General features: G+C 44.3%; 1 protein-coding gene across 1 annotated transcript in view; it reads left to right on the top strand.

The window, feature by feature from the left end:
* lama4 (laminin, alpha 4) overlaps window positions 1-12,258 on the top strand; it is a 300,723-nt gene extending 288,465 nt beyond the window's left edge. Inside the window, exons 37-40 of the mRNA XM_072499415.1 lie at window positions 143-273; window positions 476-569; window positions 2,402-2,521; window positions 8,804-12,258. Coding sequence (XP_072355516.1) covers window positions 143-273; window positions 476-569; window positions 2,402-2,521; window positions 8,804-8,949 — 491 coding nt within the window. The 3' untranslated portion in view covers window positions 8,950-12,258. The remainder of the gene's footprint in view (window positions 1-142; window positions 274-475; window positions 570-2,401; window positions 2,522-8,803) is intronic.
* Window positions 12,259-26,188: the final 13,930 nt, after the last annotated feature.

Raw genomic sequence — 26,188 nt, 5'->3', positions numbered from 1 at the left:
GCAAGGCTGTTGAATCGTGCCCAAGGCTTACCTCATCTGGAACTTTATAAAATATGAAACATAATCCAAATTAATATTACAGCATAAGTGATGTATAATTTATTATGGTATAATAATTAGAATTTTTGCACTTGGCTTTCAGATGATTCATTCAATTTAGGATTACAATTTGAAATTGTTTTTGAAGTTCGTGCTAGAAATCATTCAGGAATACTGCTCCATATTCATAGTTACAACCGGAAATATCTGAATCTCTTCATGGAATATGGACAGGTAAGGGAGTAAAAAGCAAATTTGGGCTAAATTTTCCTTTCATTGTGCATATTGGATCACCTAGGCTTGGTGTAAAACAGAAGAAAGTCGAGCAGCAAATGTTGTGTAGCAGTAATGGAGCCAACCTGATTTTCAGCCCATTAATTTAGAGATGCTTATGTGTTTCTGATAAGTTTTTACTCTAAATTTTAATTATTTGCAGGTGAAATTGAAAGTCAGTAATGGAACTACAGAGTTTGAAACATCAGTCACGACAAAGCAAAGTCTGTGTGATGGTCGATGGCACAGAATAGCAGGTGATGGACATTTTAATTACATCACTGATAATCATTTGCAAATTTCCTACCGAACTCTTATCTCAAGAACATTATACATTGGGTGGCATTGTGGCACGGTGGTTAGCACAGCTACGTCCCAGTGCCAGGGACCTGGATTCAATTCCAGCCTTGGGTGACCGTGTGGAGTTTGCACTCCCACCCCATGTCTGTGTGGGTTTCCTTCGGGTGCTCAGGTTTCCTGCCACAGTCCAAAGATGTGCAGGTTAGGTGGATTGGCCATGCTAAATTGCCCCTTAGTGTCCAAAGATGTGTAGGTTAGATGGGGTTCCTGTGTTAAGGGTATACGGCTGGGAAGTGGGGTTGGTGCTCTTTCGGAAGTTGTCAAGGGGCCGAGTGGCCTCCTTCTTCACTGTAGGGATTCTAAGGTTAATATTGGACAATAGCTGCAATGGTGAGAATTAACGCAGAATTATTTTTATTTTATTGGCAATGATTACATTTGAGTTCATTCATTCAGTGACTCGGTTTCCATTTTTATTATTTCCAGTCACCTGAGATCAATTCATTGAATAACAGTACTGATATTGACACCTTCTTGATAACTTCTTTTGTGCTAATCAAGGTAACTCTGTGATTCTGTGAAGTGCGACACTTCCTATTGCAGGCACCAGGTGTTAAGGTTAAGCATTATAACACGGTTAAAAGGGAAACAAAGATTTCTATGTACTCTGGCTAATAATATACCTGAGTATTAACCTCATCAGAGCACACCCTGATGGAGGAATTTCCAAGCTTTTTTGTCATTGTTGGCTTTGAGAGTTGTTGTTTGCATATCTTGTGATTCTTCACTTGGAGAAGAGCGTAAAGTTGTGGAAGCAACTGCAGATTCATTCACAGGCTGACAGATGAACTTCCATTGCTGACCTACACGGGTGTAAGCTATTTATCCAATAGGGACAAATATAGAGCTTGATGAGATGTTCTCATTATTTTACATCCATCTCATGTTGCTGGCACTAATAATAATAATAATACTCTTTATTGTCACAAGTAGGCTTATATTACTAGTGCAATGAAGTTACTGGGAAAGGCCCCTAGTCGCTACATTCCGGCGCCTGTTCGGGTACACTGAGGGAGAATTCAGAATGTCCAAATTAACTAACAGCACGTCTTTCGGGACTAGTGGGAGGAAACCGGAGCACCTGGAGTAAACCCACGCAGACATAGGGAGAACGTGCAGACTCCATACAGACAGTGACCCAAACTGGGAATCAAACCTGGGACTCTGGCGCTGTGAAGCAACAGTGCTAACCACTGTGCTAGCGTGCCGCCCATATCGGATATTGATAATCTGATTTAGGATTTATTAAGGAGGCAACCATGCCAAAACTGCTCTCTTCAAAATTCAAGACCCACAGAATTTAGACAGGACATCATCAAGTCAGAGATGCAAAGTAAAGATGGGAATAAATTGCCTGGACTTGATGGGTGAGGGCTGAGGCATTGCAAGTGGCCGACTGCATGTTTTAGGCACTCATTTCCTAATGCATTAAATTTCCTCCCTTTCTTCGAGCGACATTGTCAATCGGTGTCACATTAAGGATAGTTTATTTTGTGGGCCCATGCACTGGTGGAAACTGGGTTGAAGCTGCCAAAGCTCATTTTATATGGTATCCTCACAACCGGCAGAAAGAGACTTGAATCAGTTCTAACCCAGGTCCCAGAGGTCAAACGTCAATATTAAAACCACTTTGTCACCCAATCCATTTTCTTACATATGTAAATAATGACATTTTGCCTTCCATCCCTATTATTTTTATCTCAATGACTTTATTTTTCTGCTCACTTAGTTATCCGAGATGCAAATGTTGTGCAGTTGGACGTGGACTCTGAGGTGAACTATGTTGTGGGGCCAATAAGTTCACACTCTTCAAATACGAAGGAGCCAGTGTTCGTTGGAGGAGTGCCAGGTAAACACAATGTTTGAATCTTTTCTGCACTCAAATGCAGCCATATTGCAAAGGGATTATTTCTCAAGCTGCTGTCTCAAACTGGCTTTCTCCTTTTAATCAGCTCACAGCAAACCAGAACTTCTCAAGCTGCTGTCTCAAACTGGCTTTCTCCTTTTAATCAGCTCACAGCAAAACAGCGAGGCACTTTTTAAAACTGAAACTTCAAAATGGTTGAACTGAGCGGAGCTCCGCCCACTCTCTGACAGCACTGTTTTCTTAAAGGTACATTGCTTACACATCCATTTCTTAAAGGCACTCTTACATGACACCTCGCCCCAAGAAAAAAAATAAACCATCAACTTCAAGATGGTTTCATTTTTCACTTTTGCACCATCCACTAAGAAATGTACACAGTAAATATACCTTTTCGTTTTTTTTTTTAAAAACAACACTTGCAAACAGGTATAATAGTATAGTCCATTTTTCTTTGTTTTTCTTCCTCCAACCAAAATCCTTCTCGATTGACAGTCTCTTTGAACAAAGTCTCTGCACGATCCATCCATTCCTCTACTCCTCGGCATTTCTCTTTAGAATCAGATACTTTAATTCAATCTGACCAGAGTCCCTTGCAATTCTCCAATACAGGATCATTGGTGATCACAGCTTTCAGGCAGTCAAATGCCTGTTGAAAGTCCGCTGTCCATTGAAATTTTTTAGGTTTCTTTAACAAGTCCATCAGTGGAATAATCATGCCACAAAACCTTTGCCCAAATGTTCGATCAAATCCACTCATGCTAAGAAATCGCATTATTTCCCTTTGTCTGGAGGGTATCGGAAACTCCGCAAGGAAAGTGATTGGGGCTTCTCCAAATTCACTTTCGGCTAGGTTTATCACCAAACCCGCCTCCTGAAGTCGACCGAAGAACTCCATACGATGTTTTAAATGTTCTTTCCATGTTTGGAAGTTGGAAATAAAGGCAGATTATCCCACTTTCTCCATGCAATCCTTCAATGGTGGGATAGGATAAGAGTCCGTTCTTGTAACTGCATTCACCTTTCAATAGTCCACACACAACCATTGGGTACCGTCTGGTTTAGGTACCATCACTATGGGTGAGCTCCATTGGCTGCAACCCATTTGAACTATGCCATTCTTCAGCATACTCTCAATCTTTCTGTTAACCTGTGCCAATTTTAAAGGATTACGTCTATATGGATGTTGTTTGATAGGAACGGCATTTCCCACATCTACATCATTTATAGCCATTTTAGTACTTCCCAATTTATCTCCACAAACTTGCCCATGTGATATCAATAACTCTTTCAGGTCAGTTCGTTTTTCCTCTGGAAGGTAACTTAACAATTCATCCCAATTTTTAAGACATCCTCATTTTCCAATTTAATTTGAGGTATGTCAAATTCACAGTCATCTGAATTTGGTTTGTCACTTTGACTTAGAATCATTAAAACCTCCTTTTTCTCTCCTTCCCTTTCAAAGTACCTTTTAAGCATATTCACATGACACACTCGGTGAGTCTTCCTTCTGTCTGGTGTTTTTACCACATAATTCACCTCACTTAATTTCCTTTCAATCTGATACGGTCCACAAAACCTAGCTTTTAAAGGCTCCCCTACCATTGGTAACAACACTAAAACTTTATCCCCACTGGCAAAACTACGAACTTTGGATTTCTTGCCCGCTACCCGTTTCATCACATTTTGTGCAACTTTCAAATGGTGTCCAGCCAATTCATCTGCTCTATTTAATCATTCCCTAAAATTTGACATGTAATCCAATAGTGTAATTTCCGATTTCTCACCCACCAATTTTTCCTTAATCAATTTAAGTGGTCCTCTTACCTCATGACCAAAAATTTGTTCAAAAAGACTAAATTTGGTAGACTCATTAGGTGCATCCCTAATTGCAAACAATACGAAGGGGATTCCTTTATCCCAATCCTCTGGATAATCTTGACAATACGCCCTCAACATTGTCTTTAATGTCTGATGCCACCTGCGATTCTGGATGGTACGCAGTTGATTTAAATTGTTTTATTCCTAAGCTATCCATAACTTCTTTGAATAACTTTGAAATAAAATTTGTTCCTTGATCCGATTGAATTTCTGTGGGTAGTCCACATCTAGTAAAGAATTTAAGTAACTCCTCCACAATCCTTTTAGCTGTAATATTACGTACTGGAATGGCCTCTGGAAACCTAGTAGAAACATCCATTACAGTCAAAAGATATTGATTCCCACTTTTTGTTTTAGGAAGCGGTCCTACACAATCGATTAGGACACTTGTAAAAGGTTCCTCAAATACTGGAATGGGTATTAAGGGCGCTGGTTTTATCACTGCTTGAGGTTTCCCTATCACTTGACATGTGTGACGTGATTGACAAAATTTAACTACATCTTTATGTAGTCCAGGCCAATAAAAATGTTTCTGGATTTTAGCTTGAGTTTGCCTTATTCCCAAATGAACTCCCACTGGTACCTCATGTGCAACTCGTAACACCTCCTTTCTATACCCTACCGGCAATACTACTTGATGAACTTCTGCCCACTTTTCATCCACCTGCATATGTACAGGTTTCCATTTTCTCATCAAGACATCATTTTTACGGTAATAACACTCTGGTAGACTCTCAGATTCTTCTTCCGTGTATGCTTTCTGATATATCCGTTTTATTTCTACATCTTTTTGTTGTAACTCCGCCAATTTTCCTGAACTAAAAATATCCGCCTCATCCTCCACCTGTTCTTGTTCTTTTTCAACCATCTGATCAAAAATCGTTTCTGATAATTGCACTTCAACTTCATCTTCACTCTTTGATTTCTCCTCTTGTCTTAACCTGTGACTTTGCGACCTTGTTACTACACAATCCGGAAAAACCCCAGGATATTCGTCCTTCGACACTTCAGTTGACTGATTTTCTACTGGCTTATCAACCACAGTAGGCATCACTCCCACCTGTGATCCAGCTATATCATTATCCAAGATAAACTATATTCCTGGACAAGATAGTTTATCTATTACTCCTACTACCACTTCACCACTCTTCACTGGACTTTCCAACCGTACCTTATGTAATGGAACGTTACTCCTCTCACCCTGAATTCCACATATTACCACCTTTTCTGGCAACATTCTTCCCAAACTACATAATTCCTCATCTCTTACCATTAAAGATTGACTAGCCCCTGTATCTCTCAAAATTGTGACTTCTTTACCTGCTCCTCCTGATACACATGAGTAAACTTTACCCACACATGTAAATTATTTAAAGACATCTGGCACCTTCTTATCAATCACCTCTTGAACAGGCTGTACAATCATTTGCACCTCCTTCGCTTCCCTTGGGCTTTCCTTTACCACTCTAACAAACCCCACTGTCTTATCCTGTGTTGCCACATCAGCCTTCCCAGTGCTTTTCTTCAACCATCAACACTGTGACTTTACATGGCCTTGTTTATTACAGTGAAAACATTTGAAACTTTTCATTTCTTTTCCATCCTCCTGGATTACTTTTTTAATCTGAGGTACACTCTCTTTATTGTCTCCCACAGTAACACCCACATGTCCTGTGGCCATTTCATTTGTTTAGCTACCTTCTCAAATGAAATGAAAAAGGCTTCCACTTCCTTCTCGTCAAACCTTGGCAATGCTTGGACATATTTAAATAGATTACCACCAAGCCTTCGACTTTGACGCTCTTTCTCACTATCCTCATCACGATCATCCAACTGTACGTGTCCCTTTACGTCTGCCAATTTTAACTGATTGTCATGTTTCATAGCCATTTTCTGAAGTTCAAACTCCCTCTCTTTATCCTTTTCCCTGAACTGTATCTCCCTTTCTTTTTCTTTTTGTTCTGCTAGAACTATTCTTTCTTTTCTCCTTTCTTCTCTCTCCTTTTCTTTTTCCTCTCTCTCTCTTTCTCTTTCTTTTTCCTCTCCCTCTCTTTCTCTTTCTTTTTTCTCTCTCTCTTTTCCTCTTTCTTTTTCCTCTCTCTCGCTCTCGTATTCCAGCTGCTTTAATTCTTTCTCATGTTCCATTTGTTTAATTTGCAACTGAATTTTTGCCATTCCCAATGAGTCAAACTCTAACTCAGGCAACTTTAAATGCTGAACCACCACCATAATTACCTCATCTTTTCGCATTTTGTCAGGTAATGTGAACTGCAATGTTCTTGCCAAATCTAACAGTCTTCTTTTCGTTTCTGTCCGTAAGGTACTACGTGTAACCTTCTCCACCCCCAAAAACTTCTGAGCCTCTGAAAGAGCCATTGTTCACAACACTCTCCCCACTTAAACTAAAATACCACACCGGAAAAGCAACAATCCTTCACTGTCTTTAAGTTCACAAAAGCCAATCCAATAGATAGACTTTTATCCCCCTCGAGCCCCCAATTGTTATGGGCGAGGTGTTTTCACAACCCCAAAATGTATCATGGAGTTCAACCAACCTCTCCCTTTAATGGATTTGTTGCTTTTCCTAGCACACGGCTTTTTCCCTAGGTGTGGGATTACAATGATGGGCACGTGGGTTTTTTAAACTCAAAACATTGTTTATTCCATGAACTCAACTTAACATCTTAAATAAACATTGGATCTCTTAACACCCTTTACTTCAAAGATAACTCAGAAAATATTGCAACAGTAAATAATTCCTTCAAACTTCCTTTAACACCTTGAAACAAAATCATATCAGGTTAAAGGCTTTACTTTAAATCACCCAAATGATCCAGAGATAGTCTTTCATGGCAGAAATCCAGCTCACAGCAAAACACACACACACACAGCTCTTTTCCAAACCAGAACTTCTCAAGCTGCTGTCTCAAACTGGCTTTCTCCTTTTAATCAGCTCATAGCAAAACAGCCAGGCACTTTTAAACTGCTCTCAGCAAAACCAGCCAGGCACTTTTTAAAACTGAAACTTCAAAATGGTTGAACTGAGCTGAGCTCCACCCACTCTCTGACATCACTGTTTTCTTAAAGGTACATTGCTTACACATCCATTTCTTAAAGGCACTCTTAAAGGCCCCTGAGGTCAACCCCTTACTCCCAGCCCGAGCACACCCAACCCCCAGGCCTCTTGGGGGCCCTCTCTCTGCAGCCTGGCAGCAGCAGAGGGGCACATGAGCAATGAATTTACCTCCTTGACTCCCTCCGGATACAATGTGCCAGGCTAGGGTGTCACTGTCAGGATGTCAGTGCGAGCGGGCAGTGCATCATTGGCTAGGCCATGGGGCGGGGCCTGAAGGATGGGCCTGGGTGGGGCCTGAAGGTGGGGACCCATAATCTAAGGAAGGATGTGCTGGCCTTGGAAAGGGTCCAGAGGAGGTTCACAAGGATGATCCCTGGAATGAAGAGCTTGTCATATGAGGAGCCGTTGAGGACTCTGGGTCTGTATTCGTTGCAGTTTAGAAGGTTGAGGGGGGGGGGATCTTATTGAAATGCAAGATACAGAGAGGCCTAGATAGAGTGGATGTGGAGAGGATGTTTCCAATAGTTGGAAAAATTAGAACCCGAGGCCAAAACCTCAGACTGAAGGGTCGATCCTTTAAAACTGAGATGAGGAAGAATTTCTTCAGCCAGAGGGGGGTGAATCTGTGGAACTCTTTGCCGCAGAAAGCTGTGGAGGTCAAATCACTGAGTGTCTGTAAGACAGAGATAGATAGGTTCTTGATTAATAAAGGGATCAGGGGTTATGGGGAGAAGGCAGGAGAATGGGGATAAGAAACACATCAGCCATGATTGAATGGCGGAGCAGACTCGATTGGCTGAATGGCCTAATTCTGCTGCTATATCTTGTGGTCTTATGGATGGTTGAGGGGGAGGGTGCTGCTGTATGGAGAGGTGTGTGGGGGGGTGACCTATTATTCTGGTGGTTGGGGGGGGAAAGGTTGCCCCTCCCTCAATGAGGGGTTGAAGGTGTTCCCCTTTTCAGCAGGTGGGGAGGGGTAAGCATTTGTGTAGTGGTTGGAGGGAGAGGGGACTGACTCTGGACACTGGGATTGGGACACCCATTCAAAATGGCGGCCCGAGATCAGTATGTGATCAGGGAGACTGGCGTGTTCACTGCTATGAATAATTAGTATTGTAAAGGTATAACAATCCTACCTCCGTGCCGCTCATAGCTCAGCAGGACACAGTCCCGATTCTCCGCTGGCATGAGCACTTAGATTTGAAACCGAAGTTTCGCGCCTCGTGTTTCAGTCAGCTTGATAAGCATTTTGTAATTATTAACTAAGGCTAGGGCAGCTCAAATAATAATTTTCTGTTTTGTTTTCATAGAGATACTATTCAGCCCAAGATTGAGCATGTACCAGTCATTCACTGGCTGCATGAGAAATTTCAACATCAATGAAACTCCAATCATTTTCACCAAAGCTGCACTGGTTAGCGGAGCAGTCAGTATCAACTCATGCCCGGCAGTCTAGTGCTTGCAAACACTGCTTCTGCAATCCATACTCAGCAGCTGAAGGACAACTGAGGCAATATCACATTTTCTTACTCAGGGGTGCAGTAATTTATCTCAAGTGAATCATCTGTCAACCATTAACTGATTTAGTCAGTTCCATCATCCCATTGTTTTTCTGTTCATGTCCAAGTGAAAATGAAAAATGAAATGAAATGAAATGAAAATCGCTTATTGTCACGAGTAGGCTTCAATTAAGTTACTGTGAAAAGCCCCTAGTCGCCACATTCCGGCGCCTGTTCGGGGAGGCTGGTACGGGAATTGAACCGTGCTGCTGGCCTGCTTTGGTCTGCTTTAAAAGCCAGCGATTTAGCCCAGTGTGCTAAACCAGCCCTTCTTCCAGCACTTCTTCCAGTACGTCTTCCAACGTATTAATTATTATTAGAAGTAATAAAGTTTAATTTTTTGGTTTGTTGCTTCAGGCTAGAAGGCACTAAGAATCCAAATCTAGGTAATCAAAGGGCCAATCTGTTAGTTCCAGATACTGAACTGCTGGTCGAACATGCGCACATAACAAAGCGAATTGCCATCTTTGGTATTGATTTAAAGTAGCGTGTTTCGCTAACCACTCTATTTGAAATTAATACCAGTGATTATGTCACTTTGTAATGTGCACATGTTAAGACCAGCAGATCAGTCAAGTCTTATTAATCACAGGGGATCAATTACGTGAACATTAATGCTCACATTTCGCTCAAGAAAACAAAGTAAAAATTAGATCTCTTTGGACCTACAAGACCTCACACTCCATCGTCTGACTAACAGAGTGCCATTCCAATCTGCTGCCCAACAGGTGCATCACTTACAGGCAAAAGGACCAGTTGCCCAGGCAAGCTAAATGATTTGAGTTGGGGATTTGGGACAAGCAGCAGGCATCCCACATTGTTCCATTTCCAGCAGTGGGCCTCAGAGGGCCTTTGGGTCTAATTAAATGAAAAGCCACTCCATAAGGCAAAAGACTTTTTCAGAATGTATTTCCCATAGTTTTAAAAAGTTACAAGATTGTCGAATGAAAGGAAGATTTGAACACCCTCCAAATCTGATGTTATATAACCAACCACAATGTCTCAGTTCATCTACCTGTATTATATTCTAATTGTATCAGGATTATGGCAGAATTCTTCAGTACTTATTCAGTATAGAGAGCTCAGATATTACCCATAATTTTCAAAATGATCTTTAAAACTAATGAGTTAATGTTCACAGAACATTGGAGTTGCAACTGTCTGCTAATATCTTGCCCGTTTGCTGTTCAGTTTTTGCCTCAAAGCTGCACTCTATTGGTGTATCTGGAAATTGGATTAAGTGGTTAGCTCTTTGAATATTAATAATGGTCTATTTTAGAGGAGAAGGATAAATTGATTGATTGATCTGCAAGTCAAGATTCAAAGGATTTGTTCTGGTCACAAATCAGTCACAGAATTGGAACCCAAATGCTATGTTAACATCTGACTATTTGAATTCTATGCATAAATCGAATAGACAGAGATTTCCTTATTTTGTCACAGTTAACATTCACTTGTGATTTTGGGTATCAGAAATAGAGAGGATTCAAACACATTTTACCCCATCGCCTTCGCCATTTCAGTTCCATCACTAGCTAACAGGAGTGCTGCAGGGTCCTCTTGTGGTAGTAATGGAATATGACACTGTCGCAATTTTATAATTTTCCAGTGGGGAATTTGAGATTATTTGTCAGTAATAATCATCCAAAAACATAAATATTAAATCAGTAAAGTTTTGGTATTGAAATTTCCCTAAATTATGTTAATCTCATTATTTCCATTTACATTTGTTTGTCATTTTTCCACCACACCCATTCACGTTGGGAATGCACACATGCACTGAACACAGTTTAACTGAAATTGAGATTTTGTAGGAAATTAGAGCACAGTCCAAGTGGAAACAGCACAAATGGTGATCTTTGCCATTGTGCCGGTAATAGCTGGAAATCGGAAGAATCCCTGTGGAAATTCTGTTCTTTACTGACGGGAGTGACAACTTTCTTATTCAGTAGACAGGATGGATTGCACAGTGTGACCATATGATTTAATGAACTGTTTGATATAGTCCCCTCCACATTAAACTGAATTGTAACAGACTTCTTTGAATAGAACAATATTTTTATTTGAAGACAAATATCATTAATACTTACAACTGGTATACTGTACGGTGCAGCATAGGGAAATTTAAAAGACAGCTGCAAACCCATTGGTTGGCCCTTCAATTGCTGCACTAACAACAATGAGTACACTGAGTATTTGCCCAATTCTGGATGTGCCACATATTATTGTAAACTCATAGATAATATCCATTCAGTATATTGCTATATGACGTGATGGATATGGATTAAGTATTGTATTGGTCAAATAATCAAGCTATAGCAATTGTTATTGATTGATTTTGTTGTTTTCGGGTACAATTATAAAAAACTAAAACAAGAAATGAATAGATTTTTTTTAAATGGGCTGGATTCTCCGCTGTCGGGATTCTCCATTGCACCGGCAGCCCGGGGATTTCCCAACAACATGGGGCTACCCCACAATGGTAAACCCCATTGGCAGGCTGGCAAGACAGAGAATCCTGGGGACGCGCCGCACCACGAATCCCACCCTATAGCTTTCATACTCCCACAGCTAACCAACCTGTTTCAACATTAGCACTGTTAATATTCCAATCTGGCATCTTAAGTAGCACTACGCTAGGTTCAAGTGTAGGCAGTCTGTAACCAAATCCCAATTTTGCTTGCGAGAATGCCTTTACTTTCAGTGTGTGTGTGTTTTGCCCATTCCACTGCCATGTAATTAAAGTGAGCCTGTCACTAACATACATACATACATACATTTGGGAGGTAACTGTCAGAATGAGAGCAACCAGAGACTAAACCTGCTGCTATGGGGAGTGTGGCACACAAGCAGAAAAAGACAATGGGAGTATGATGCTGAGAGCCTCCATAGAAACCCAAATGTGAGGAAAATAACATCACCAATCTCAGACTCCAAACACAAGATTCTGCAGAACAATCAGTTTTATTTCACTGTTGCAAAAGCAACCCGTCTATTGAGTATTACTGCCCCTTCTTCCTTCACTTTGTGTATGTAACTGATAAGATCTACATATCAATATCCAGCCAAGCTTTCCTCTGTGCTTTGTGAAAATTGTCCTTGGGCACTTGGTAAATATACATACATCGACAGTTATGTTTTGAAATGTGTCTCAATGTAATTACTTACAAAACCAATCTAATAAATTGCAGAACTTGATTTGCAAATTTCTTATTGTGAGCCTATCATTTATAAAAAATTGTGAAACCAGCTTTTGTTATTCAAAGGGAATTTCAAGAATTTCTGAATTATTCTCTGGAAAAGTGTGAGGATTGTGTCATTTGTTTGTTTAAAATCAATTGAATGTTAATTTGACTGAGTTCTCAATCATTAAGTATGATGTGTGGAAGCATTCTTTTAGATGATAGGCATTTGATCTAATTTCGAAGAGCTCAGAACTTTGCAAAAGGTGTGCTGAGATGGGAAACTGAAGGATGGAATTTGGCTCCCATGCAACAGTGGTACATAGATGCTCAGTGGCTGCAAAGGGAGTGGGAATCATTGATGTATGCCATATTTACACTTGCCCCTGATTTTCTGATGATTTTAGATGTGCCATAGGATCTTTGCATTGCGTTAACCTAATTACAAGAACAATTTGCACTTCTACATTAGCACAGCAATTCCAAAGGTGCTTCACCAGAGCCTTAAAAAGCAACATCTGGCACCAAGCCACCTGAGGAAGTATTAGGGCAGAAGACCAAAAGCTTGATCAAAGTGCTAGGTTTTAAGAAGCCCCATGAAGGAGGGAAAAGAGGGAGCAAGGCTGTGAGGTTTAGAGAGAGAATTCCAGAGCTTAGGGCCGAAGCAGTTTAAGGCACAGCCACCAATGGTGGAAAGAGTAAAATCCGAGACGCTGAAGAGGCCAGAATTTGAGGAGTGTAGATATCTTGTAGGTTTGGAAGAGATTACAGGTAAAGAGAGGAATGAGGCCATAGAGGAATTTGAAAACATATTGTCATGCTCAGTATATGCATATCATATTATGAATTTTCAATTAATAAAACAGTTGGATGCAAACAAACTGTGAAGATGGCTTCTGAAAATCATGTGATTTGAGGCATTTGGATTACAGATACTATCAAGTCTTCAGCAAATACCTAACTAAATGTGAACATAGGTGAAGATACCTCACAGCCAATTGGGAATTCACATATTTCATTGTTTAAGAATGAACCAATACTTTGATATTCAATACAGAAGACTTTGGATTTCCAGACTGCCTGTCTCAAAGAACAAAAGAAAAAGAAAAATTACAGCACAGGAACAGGCCCTTCGGCCCTCCAAGCCTACGCCAATCCAGATCCTCTATCTAAAACTGTCACCTATTTTCTAAGGATCTGTATCCCTCTGCTCCCTGCCCATTCATGTATCTGTCTAGATACATCTTAAATGACACTATCGTGCCTGCCTCTACCCCTCCGCCGGCAATGCATTCCAGGCACCCACCACCCTCTGCGTAAAGAACTTTGCACGCATATTTCCCTTAAACTTTTCCCTTCTCACCTTGAACTCGTGACCCCTAGTAATTGAGTCCCCCACTCTGGGAAAAAGCTTTTTGCTATCCACCCCGTCTATACCTCTCATGATTTTGTAGACCTCAATGAGGTCCCTCCTCAACCTCTGTCTTTCTAATGAAAATAATCCTAATCTACTCAACCTCTCTTCATAGCTAGTGCCCTCCATACCAGACAACATCCTGGTGAACCTCCTCTGCACCTTCTCCAAAGCACCCACATCCTTTTGATAATGTGGCGACCAGACTGTACGCAGTATTCCAAATGTAGCTGAACCAAAGTCTTACAAAACTAACATGACCTGCCAACTCTTGTACTCAATACCCCTTCCGATGAAGGAAAGCATGCCTTCTTGACCACTCTATCGACCTGCGCAGCCACCTTCAGGGTACAATGGACTTGAACACCCAGATGTCTCTGTACATCAATTTCCAAAATGCATCACCTCGCATTTGTCCGGATTGAACTACATCTGCCATTTCTCCGCCCAACTCTCCAATCTATCTATATTCTGCTGTATTCTCTGACAGTCCCCTTCACTATCTGCTACTCCACCAATCTTAGTGTCATCTGCAAACTTGCTAATCAGACCACCTATACCTTCTTCCAGATCATTTATGTATATCACAAACAACAGTGGTCCCAGCATGGATCCCTGTGGAACACCACTGGTCACAGTTCTCCATTTTGAGAAACTCCCTTCCACTACTACTCTCTGTCTCCTGTTGCCCAGCCAGTTCTTTATCCATCTAGCTAGTACACTCTGGACCCCATGAGACTTCACTTTCTCCACGAGCCTACCATGGGAAACCTTATCAAATGCCTTACTGAAGACAATGTATATGACATCTACAGCCCTTCCCTCATCAATCAACTTTGTCACTTCCTCAAAGAATTCTATTAAGTTGGTAAGACATGACCTTCCCTGCACAAAACCATGTTGCCTATCACTGATAAGCCCATTTTCTTCCAAATGGGAATAGATCCTATCTTTCAGTATCTGTTCCAGCAGCTTCACTACCACTGACGTCAGGCTCACCAGTCTATAATTACCTGGATTATCCCTGCTAACCTTCTTAAAAAAGGGGACAACATTAGCAATTCTCCAGTCCTCCGGTACCTCACCAATGTTCAAGGATGCTGCAAAGATATTTGTTAAGGCCCCAGCTATTTCCTCTCTCACTTCCCTCAGTAACCTGGGATAGATCCCATCCGGACCTGGAGACTTGTCCACCTTAATGCCTTTTAGAATACCCAACACATCCTCCCTCCTTATGCCGACTTGACCTAGAGTAATCAAACATCTATCCCTAACCTCAACAAATACCGATGCAAAGTACTCGATAAGAATCTCACCCATTTTCTCTGACTCCACGCATAACTTTCCTCCTTTGTCCTTGAGTGGGCCAACCCTTTCTCTAGTTACCCTCTTGCTCCTTATATATGAATAAAAGGCTTTAGGATTTTCCTTAACCCTGTTTGCTAAAGATATTTCATGTCCCCTTTTAGCCCTCTTGATTCCTCGTTTCAGATTGGTCCTACATTCCCGATATTCTTCCAAAGCTTCGTCTGTCTTCAGTCGCCTAGACCTTATGTATGCTTCCTTTTTCCTCTTAGTAAGTCTCACAATTTCACCTGTCATCCATGGTTCCCTAATCTTGCCATTTCTATCCCTCATTTTCACAGGAACATGTCTGTCCTGCACTCTAAACAACCTCTCTTTAAGAGCTTCCCACATATCAAATGTGGATTTACCTTCAAACAGCTGCTCCCAATCCACATTCCCCAGCTCCTGCCGAATTTTGGTATAGTTGGCCTTCCCCCAATTTAGCACTCTTCCTTGAGGACCACTCTCGTCTTTGTCCATGAGTATTCTAAAACTTACGGAATTGTGATCACTATTCCCAAAGTATTCCCCAACTGAAACTTCAACCACCTGGCCGAGCTCATTCCCCAACACCACGTCAAGTATGGCCCCTTCCCGAGTTGGATGATTTACATACTGCTCTAGAAAACCCTCCTGGATGGTCCTTACAAATTCTGCTCCATCTAGACCTCTGACACTAAGTGTATCCCAGTCAATGTTGGGAAAATTAAAATCTATCACCACCACCCTGTTGCTCCTACATCTTTCCATAATCTGTTTACATATTAGTACCTCTATCTCACGCTCGCTGTTGGGAGGTCTGTAGTACAGCCTCAACATTGTTACCGCACCTTTCCTATTCCTGAGCTCTGCCCATATCGCCTCACTGCTCGAGTCCTCCATAGTGCCCTCCTTCAGCACAGCTGTGATATCGTCTGACCAGTAATGCAACTCCTCCACCCCTTTTACCTCCCTCTCTATCCCGCCTGAAGCATCGATATCCTGGGATATTTAGTTGCCAATCATGCCCTTCCCTTAACCAAGTCTCAGTAATAGCAATAACATCATACTCCCAGGTACTAATCCAAGCCCTAAGTTCATCTGCCTTACCTACTACACTTCTTGCATTAAAACAAATGCACCTCAGACCACCAGTCCCTTTGCGTTCATCATCTGCTCCCTGCCTACTCTTCCCCTTAGTCATGCTGACTTCATGATCTAGTTCCTTACAGGCTTTAGTTACTACCTCCTTACTGTCCACTGACCTAATTTGGTTCACATCCCCCTGCCACATTAGTTTAAACCCTCCCCAACAGCGTTAGCAAAAGCACCCCCAAGGACATTGGTTCCAGTCTGGCCCAGGTGTAGACCATCCAATTTATAATAGTCCCACCTCCCCCAGAACCGGTCCCAATATCCCAAAACTCTGAACCCCTCCCTCCTGCACCATCTCTCAAGCCACGCATTCATCCTGGCTATTCTTTCATTTCTACTCTGACTACCACGTGGCACTGGTAGCAATCCTGAGATTACTACCTCTGAGGTCTGACTTTTTAACTTGGCTCCTAACTCCCTAAATTCTGCTTGTAGGACCTCAACCTGTTTTTTACCTATATCATTGGTGCCTATATGCACCACAACAACTGGCTGTTCACCCTCCACCTTCAGAATGTTCTGCAGCCGATCTGAGACATCCCTGACCCGTGCACCTGGGAGACAACATACCATTCGGGAGTCTCGTTTTCGACCACAGAACCGCCTATCTACTCCCCTTACAATTGAATCCCCTATGACTATAGCCCTTCCATTCTTTTTCCCGCCCTTCTGTACAGCAGAGCCAGCCACGGTGCCATGAACCTGGCTACTGCTGCCTTCCCCTGGTGAGCCACCTCCCCCAACAGTATCCAAAACGGTATACCTGTTTTGGAGGGAGATGACTGCAGGGACATCTGCACTGCCTTCCTGCCTTTTCTCTGCCTTTTGGTCACCCATTCCCTTTCTCTCTCAGCAATCCTAATCTGTGGTATGATCAATTCGCTAAACATGCTATCCACGACCTCCTCAGCATCGCGGATGCTCCAAAGTGAGTCCATCTGCAGCTCCAGAGACGTCATGCGGTCTAACAAGAGCTGCAGCTGGACACACTTCCCGCACTGAAGGAGCCAGGGACATCAGCCACGTCCCTGAGCTCCCACATTGAGCAAGAGGAGCATAACACAGGTCTTAGATCTCCTGCCATTTTTAATCTTAAGGTTAACTTAGTCCAATTATAATATCAAATAATAGATAAATGAAAAAGGAAAAAAAAAGAAAGATTGTGACCAATCACAGGATAACAAAAAAAGAAATAGAAAAACCCTACCTTATCAACACACCTCAGGGAAAAGAAAAACTACTTACCAGTCACCAGCCAATCACTTACCCGCTGGCTGTGATGTCACGGTTCAACTTCTTTCTACTTCTACCTGCCCTCGAGTCTCCCTCTTGATCTTTATTCGGCTGGGATCCTGACAGTGATTGGTTTTTTTTGGTGAAAGGAGGAGGTAGGGAGGGAAACACTGAAGAAGTGTTTGGGGTTTAACTGTCACTTGACAACAGCTCCTCCACAAACCACCTTCTGGATACAGTGACCACAATGCACTGATTCAAATTTTCCCAGCAACAGCCAACCAGCGGTTCCGCTGTGCTGCCCTCTGCTGGATGCTTGCCTTCACTTGAACACAGAGGGTGTCTTGCTCAGGTATACCTTCTGGATACAGTGACCGCAATGCACAGATGCAAATTTTCCCCGCAACAGCCAATCAGCAGCTCCACTCTGCTGCCCTCTGCTGGATGCTTGCCTTTACTTAAACACGGAGGGTGTCTTGCTCAGGTATACCTTCTGGATACAGTGACCGCAATGCACTGATGCAAATTTTCCCCACAACAGCCAATCAGCGGCTCCGCTCTGCTGCCCTCTGCTGGATGTCTATACCTGGGCCGGACTGGAACCAATGCTCCACTGAAGGGCAGCACGGTAGCATTGTGGATAGCACAATTGCTTCACAGCTCCAGGGACCCAGGTTTGATTCCGGCTTGGGTCTCTGTCTGTGCGGAGTCTGCACATCCTCCCTGTGTGTGCGTGGGTTTCCTCCGGGTGCTCCGGTTTCCTCCCACAGTCCAAAGATGTGCAGGTTAGGTGGATTGGCCATGATAAATTTCCCTAAGTGTCCAAAATTGCCCTTAGTGCTGGGTGGGGTTACTGGGTTATGGGGATAGGGTGGATGGTGTTGACCTTGGGTTTCCAAGAGCTGGTGCAGACTCGATGGGCTGAATGGCCTCCTTCTGCACTGTAAATTCTATGTATCCATGTTTCATGTGAGGAAAATAGGGAGATTAAAATTCAAAGGCTACCATCCACTTACCATTCTATTACACTGGCCTCCCTATCCGTACTAGACTGGGTGACTCTCATAAGTGGTCATATGATCAAAGCTGAATTCAGGAACTCCACCCTTATTACCACAGATCCCATTAGATCCATCAATCTTCAGACAGTCTGAGAACCAGACACTGAAACTAGCTGCAAATTACGAAACAGCGAAAGTACTTAACCTGTGCCAGTGCCAAAGTTCACCTCGCAACCAATTTCTTAGACATTTGACTACAAGAAAGCTTGCAAACTGCAGGGAATCATTCCCTTCTCAAGACACTCACTTCAACTTTAAATCATTAAATCCACTTAGGAAACCACAGGCCTGCAAAGTGGCAGACCGGAAATTGTAAATCAGAGACTGAATTAACTGTAATCTGTAGAAGTGCATTATCGACTTCCGCTGGTGGCCATGGAGGGGTAGGTCGCACATTTGATAACTCCCGCCTGTAACGGACTTTTGGACCTTTTTCCCCCGTTTTTTTTTTGATTTTATGGGATAAAGCAGTGAAAGGTGAGACAGTAAGGAGAAATCCCCCTCCGGTGAATGGAGAATTGGACCAGAAGTGGCCGTGTGAGACGACAAAGTCCTATAAGGGAGAGGCAAGCAGAGCTGGTAACGCGGGGCAGCATGGCGGAGGGCAAGGGCCGCGGGGAGACGGCACAGTGGTCGACGGAGCAGTTGGTGAAGTTTTTCGAGAATTGCTTCGCCAAGCTGAAGAAAGACACCCTGGACCCAATCAAGGCTTCGATTGATCAAGTGGTACAGAATCAGGAAACCCACGGGAGAGTGATCCAGGAGGACAAACAAAAGTTGTCCGAGCACAAGGAGTATATAACCGTGCTGGAAAGCAGGGTGGGGATGATGAACGACCACCAGAAAAGAATGCAGGAGAAGCTGGAGGACCCAGAGAATAGGTCCATGAGGCAGAATCTCAGAATTGTTGGCCTCCCTGAAGGCCAACAGGTTTGCTTCGATATCACTAGCTTTCGGAGCGCTGCTCCTTCCTCAGGTGAATGAAGAGGTATGTTCCAGAAACATATATATAGACAAATTCAAAGATGCCAGACAATGCTTGGAATGCAAGCATTAGCAGGTTATTAAATCTTTACAGATCCAGAGATGGGGTAGCCCCAGGTTAAAGAGGTGTGAATTGTGTCAAGCCAGGACAGTTGGTAGGATTTCGCAGGCCAGATGGTGGGGGATGAATGTAATGCAACATGAATCCCAGGTCCCGGTTGAGGCTGCACTCATGTTGTCGGAACTTGGCTATAAGTTTCTGCTCGGCGATTCTGCGTTGTCGCGTGTCCTAAAGGCCGCCTTGGAGAACACTTACCCGGAGATCAGAGGCTGAATACCCTTGACTGCTGAAGTGTTCCCCGACTGGAAGGGAACATTCCCGTCTGGTGATTGTCGCACGATGTCCGTTCATTCGTTGTCGCAGCGTCTGCATGGTCTCGCCAATGTACCACGCTTCGGGACATCCTTTCCTGCAGCGTATGAGGTAGACAACGTTGGCCGAGTCGCACGAGTATGTACCACGTACCTGGTGGGTGGTGTTCTCACGTGTAACGGTGGTATCCATGTCGATGATCTGGCACATCTTGCAGAGATTGCCATGGCAGGGTTGTGTGGTGTCGTGGTCACTGTTCTGAAGGCTGGGTAGTTTGCTGCAAACAATGGTTTGTTTGAGGTTGCGCGGTTGTTTGAAGGCAAGTAGTGGGGGTGTGGGGATGACCTTGGCAAGATGTTCATCTTCATCGATGACGTGTTGAAGGCTGTGCAGAAGATGCTGTAAGTTTCTCCGCTCCAGGAAAGTACTGGACGACGAAGGGTATTCTGTCTGTTGTGTCCCATGTTTGTCTTCTGAGGAAGTCAGTGCGGTTTATTGCTGTGGCGCGTTGAAACTGTCGATTGATGAGTCGAGCGCCATATCCTGTTTGTACGAGGGCATCTTTCAACGTCTGTAGATGTCTGTTACGCTCCTCCTCGTCTGAGCAGATCCTGTGTATATGGAGAGCTTGTCCATAGGGGATGGCTTCTTTAATGTTTTTAGGGTGGAAGCTGGAGAAGTGGAGCATCGTGAGGTTATCCGTGGGCTTGCGGGAAAGCGAAGTGCTGAGGTGACCGTCCTTGATGGAGACGAGTGTGTCCAAGAATGCAACTGATTTTGGAGAGTAGTCCATGGTGAGTCTGATGGTTGGATGGAACTTATTGATGTCATCGTGTAGTCGTTTCAGTGATTCTTCGCCGTAGGTCCAAAGGAAAAAAATGTCATCGATGTATCTGGTATATAACGTCGGTTGAAGGTCCTGTGCGCTGAGTAGGTCTTGTTCAAACGTGTGCATGATGATGTTGGCGTATTGGGGTGCGAATTTGGTCCCCATGGCTGTTCCATGCGTCTGGATGAAGAACTTGTTGTCGAAGGTGAAGACGTTGTGATCCAGAATGAAGCGGATCAGTTGCAGAATTGCGTCTGGAGATTGGCAGTTGTCGGTGTTGAGTACTGAGGCTGTTGCAGCAATGCCGTCGTCATGAGGGATGCTGGTGTAGAGTGCCGAGACGCCCGTTGTGACGAGGAATGTTCCTGGTTCAACTGGTCCATGGGTGCTGAGTTTCTGTAGGAAGTCCATCGTGTCGCGACAGAAGCTGGGCATACCTTGTACGATGGGTTTCAAGATGCCCTCGATGTAGCCAGAGAGGTTCTCACACAGGGTCCCATTGCCTGAAACGATAGGACGGCCTGGTGTGTTGGCCTTGTGAATTTTCGGGAGGCAGGAGAGATCTCCAATGCGTGGGATGAGAGCACGTAGGGTGCTCTGAAGATCTGGTTCCAAGGTCTTGATCAGTCTGTTAAGTTGGCGGATGTGTTCCTTGGTCGGATGTGCGGGTAACTGTCTGTAGTGTTCTTGGTTGTTGAGTTGTCGGTATACTTCTTTGCAGTAGTCCGTTCTGTTCAGTATGACAGTGGCCCCTCCTTTGTCTGCTGGTTTGATGACGATGCTGCGATTGGTCTTGAGAGCGCGGATGGCATTGCATTGTGCTTGGGTGACGTTCGGGGCTGTCTTGTGAATGCGACTGATGAATCTGGCATACCTCTTCATTCACCTGAGGGAGCAGCGCTCCGAAAGCCAGTGATATCGAAACAAACCTGTTGGACTTTAACCTGGTGTTGTAAGACTTCTTACTGTGCTCACCCCAGTCCAACGCCAGCATCTCCACATCATCCCTGAAGGCAGTGAGGGATCGGATGCGAGGGCTGTGTGACGGACATGTTGGAGAGGTTGATGGGGGCTGGGGCATTCCCTCGGCCCCTGGAATTGAACAGAGCGCACAGAGCCCTCGTGAGGAAGACGAGAGAATGAACCGCCGAGGGCCATGGTGGTACGTTTTCATCATTTCATGGACAAGGAACACGTTTTGCAGTGGGCCAAGAAAGAACGAAACAGCAAGTGGGGTAACTGTGAGTTGCGCATTTATCAGGACCTGGGAGCGGATTTGTCCAAGAGGCAAGCTCGGTTCAATCGGGCAAAAACGACCCTCTTTAAGAAGGGGGTGAAGTTCGGGATGCTGTACCCAGCCCCCCTGTGGGTCACACATGAGGAACGGGACTTCTACTTTGAAACGCCAGACGAAGTATGGACTTTGATTAAAGAAATGAAGCTGGAGGTGAATTAAAAGACACTTAAAACTTGGAGAAGTACTGTGGCAGCGATTTGTGGTGCTAGATTGTAAATATTTAAGTAGCTCTATGTGAAATAATGAGCTGTGTGGATGGTTAAAGGTTGATCTGTCTTGCAGGAACCTTGTTAGAGGGGGGGATGGGCTTTGAATTTAGTTCTGCTTCATGGGTGACTATTTTTCTAAAGTGATTGATTCTTCACAGTTTTTTTCTCTGTTGTTTGTTTACTGGGGAATGTGATGCTTTTAAGATGTTTATTCATGTGGGGGGGAGAGAGGAGAGATAGGGAAACAGACTGCTTGATGCCAGGGGCGGGAGCTATCGAGTCAGCATGGGTCAGCTGACTCTCAGAAGCGCAGTGGAGGGTGGACAGGTGTGAAGCTGGAGCTTGACTTGGTGATTGGGTTTTTAGTGTTGTTGCTGGAGGGAGGGAGGGGGGGAGCTGCTTTGCTGACAGGGGAGGAACTGTTGCTCGGGGACAAATGGGAGGTCGGGAACGGAGACAGCCCGAGTGGGGACTCAAGGAAGCGGAGGGCACGAGCTTGAGGCTGGCCTAAAAAGGGTGATGGCAAGTCGGCAGGTGGGGGGGATGTTGGAAGCCCCCCACCCAGGCTGATCACATAGAACGTGAGAGGACAGACTAGGCCGGTCAAGAGGGCTCGTGTGTTTGCGCATTTGAGGGAACTGAAGGCGGACATGGCAATGCTACAAGAGACACACCTAAAGGTTACAGACCAGACGAGATTGAGGAAGGGGTGGGTTAGCCAAGTGTTCCACTCAGGACTGGACTCAAAGACCAGGGGGGTAGCGATCTTGATCAGCAAATGAGTGGCATTCGAGACAGGGAGAATCGTGTCAGACAAGAGGGGTAGGTACATAATGGTGTGTGGGAAGCTGGAGGGGGTGCAAGTGGTACTTGTGAATATATATGCTCCGAATTGGGACGACGTGGAATTTATGAGGCGGGAGTTAGGTAAGATCCCAGACTTAGAGTCACATAACCTGATCACGGGAGGGGACGTCAACACAGTCATTGATTCGGAATTGGACCGGTCAAAATCCAAGACAGGGAGGAGGCCGCCTGCGGCAAAGGTATTAAAGGGTTTTATGGAACAGATGGGGGGCGTAGACTCATGGAGGTTTGCATGGCCGAGGACGAAGGAGTTTTCTTTTCTTTCAGATGTCCACGAGGTATACTCTCGCATCGACTTTTTTGTTCTGAGCAGGGCGCTAATACCGAAGGTGGTGGATACTGAGTATTCGGCAATTGCAGTGTCAGATCCTGCCCCGCACTGGGTGGATCTGCGGGTTAGTGTGGAGTGAGGGCAACGCCCGCTGTGGAGACTGGATGTGAGGTTGCTAGCGGACGAGGAGGTCTGTGGGTGGGTTAACAAGTCCATCCAGAACTATCTGGAAACAAACGATACGGGGGAGGTCTCTGCAGCGAAGGTCTGGGAAGCTTTGAAGGCAGTAGTCAGAGGGGAATTAATCTCAACACGGGCCCACAGAGAAAAGGTGGAACGGGCTGAGAGGGATAGTTTAGTGGAGGAGATACTCCAGGTGGACAGGAGACACTCAGAGGCCCCGGACGCAGGGCTACTGAGGGAGCGGCGGAGGTTACAGATGGAGTTTGGGCTGTTGACCACAGGGAAAGCAGTGGAACAGTTGAGGAAGGCAAGGGGGACGATCTATGAGTATGGGAAAAGGCAGGCAGAATGTTGGCGCACTAGCTCAGGAACAGAGAGGCGGCCAGGGAGATAGGTAAAGAGTAGAGACGGTAATACTGTCCTGGACCCAGCGGGGGTGAACGAGGTGTTCAAGGACTTTTATAGTAAATTATGAGTCAGAACTCCCGGCTGGGGTAGAGGGGATGAGGCAATTTCTGGATTAGTTGTTGTTCCCGAGGGTGGACGAGGACCTGGTGGAGGGGCTGGGAGCACCAATTGAGATTGAGGAAATAATCAAGGGGCTGGAGGGCATGCAGTTGGGCAAGGCCCCGGGGCCTGATGGCTACCTGGTGAAATTCTATAAGAAGTTTTCAGAGATATTGAGCCCACTGCTGGTGAGGACATTAAACAAAGCAAGAGAGAAGGGAGTTCTTCCCCCAACAATGTTGCAGGCCTTGATTTCATTGATCTTAAAACGGGAGGAGGATCCAGAGCAATGTGGGTCATACAGGCCGATTTCTCCTCTGAATGTGGATGCCAAACTGCTGGCTAAGATACTGGCCACAAGGATAGAGGACTGTGTTCCGGGGGTGATAGGGGAAGACCAAATGGGATTTGTTAAGGGCAGGCAACTCAAGGCCAATGTTCGAAGGCTTCGAAATGTTATTATGATGCCCTCAGAAGGAGAGGCGGAGGTGGTGGTAGCGATGGATGCGGTGAAGGCTTTTAATCGGGTGGAGTGGAATTACCTGTGGGAAGCACTGGGAAGGTTTGGGTTTGGTGAGGGCTTTATTGACTGGGTGCGGTTGCTTATCAGGCACCAGTAGCGAGTATGCGTACGAACCGGCTGAGGTCAGGGTATTTTGAACTACACCGAGGGACGAGGCAAGGGTGCCCCCTCTCCCTGTTACTGTTTGCTCTGGCCATAGAGCCACTGGCCATGGCGTTAAGAGCCTCTAGGAACTGGATAGGGCTGGTTCGGGGGGAGGGGGGCTGGAACACCGGGTCTCGCTCTACGCAGATGACCTGCTCTTGTACATTTCTTGGAGGAATTTGGCAATTTTACGGGGTATAAATTGAACATGGGGAAAAGCAAGATGTTTGCGATCCAGGCTAGAGGGCAGGAGAAGAGACTGGGAGAGCTGACGCTTAGAATGGTAGGGAAGAGCTTTCGATATCTGGGAATCCAGGTGGCCCATAAATGGAAGGTACTACATAAGTAAAACCTATCTTGGTTGGTAGAACAAATGGAAGGGGACTTTAAGAGATGGGACATGATCCCGCTATCACTGGCGGGGAGGGTACAGACCGTGAAAATGACGGTCCTCCACAGATTTATGTTTGTCTTTCAGTGCCTCCCTATCTTCATCCCAAAGGCCTTTTTCAAGCGGATGAATAAGATTATTTTGGGCTTTGTGTGGGCGAGTAAAACCCCGCGAGTGAAGAAACTGTTGCTGGAGCGCAGTCGGGGGAAGCGTGGGTTGTGTTGTTGAAAACTCACCACTATTCTTAGAATTCCCCCTGTACTAAAAAGGGCCGACACTCTAAATGGTGAACAGGGATTCTCACTCCCTGACTTCTATGCAGACTTAGGTGGGTGCTATTCAGGACAAACTATATTTGCAAGTTATCCCCGGTATAACCCATATCTTAATAGAAGAATTTTACCTACTTACCACTTAGTAGCATCGATGTCCTGGGTCCTACGTTGCTAAGTAAGTAAAGTAGGCTTAGGAATAACCACTGTTTCAGGTTAAAACTTTTAAGTTATTTTATTATTATATTTTTTCTTTTAAAAGCTGCAATCACTGTCTTTACAAAAAAGTAAAAAGATCTTGCTTCAGGATCCTTCTGGTTGGTTGAAGGGACCTTCAGGCCCACCTTGACAATCACTCTTCTTTAAATTATTTTGGTCTTACTCAGATGTATTCGCTGTTCTGCTCGGTTGCTATGCTCTATCTTTCCCATGTACCGAGCTGTGAGAGCTGGCTCTGCTGGCTGACTCTGAGCTGACTCTGCTTCCTCTTTAAATTCTGGTCATCCTTAGATGTATTAGCTGTTTTAGCTCGGCTGCTTTGCTCTGTCCCATGACCGAGCTGACTGTAAGCTGACTCTGCTTGCTTCTCTTGTTCCTTCTCTGCTTCTCTGCCCCTTTATCAGGGTTTATATAGTTTTCTAACAGTTATTAAGTTTTTATGATTTTATTGTAAAGTAACTTTTATTTCATTTGGATTGTAAAAGGTACCTTTAATCTAAATTTTTCTAACACAACTAAGTATTCATTTTGACATGACCTCAGCTCATAGATCTCTGATTACATTGTTTCCTTTGGGATGTTCAAAATGCTTCGATTTCAATAGGGGTGTGAATTTTGGTTCCTGTCATTTCTATAGTTTTATTATCGAATTGTGTCCCCACTCATAATTTTGACCTTGATTTGGGTCTAATTTGT

The sequence above is a fragment of the Scyliorhinus torazame genome, chromosome 4 (genome assembly GCF_047496885.1).
Source record: "Scyliorhinus torazame isolate Kashiwa2021f chromosome 4, sScyTor2.1, whole genome shotgun sequence".
Taxonomy (NCBI): Eukaryota; Metazoa; Chordata; class Chondrichthyes; order Carcharhiniformes; family Scyliorhinidae; genus Scyliorhinus; species Scyliorhinus torazame.
Note: the sequence above shows the minus strand (reverse complement) of the source record. Positions and strands in the feature narration are given on the sequence as shown.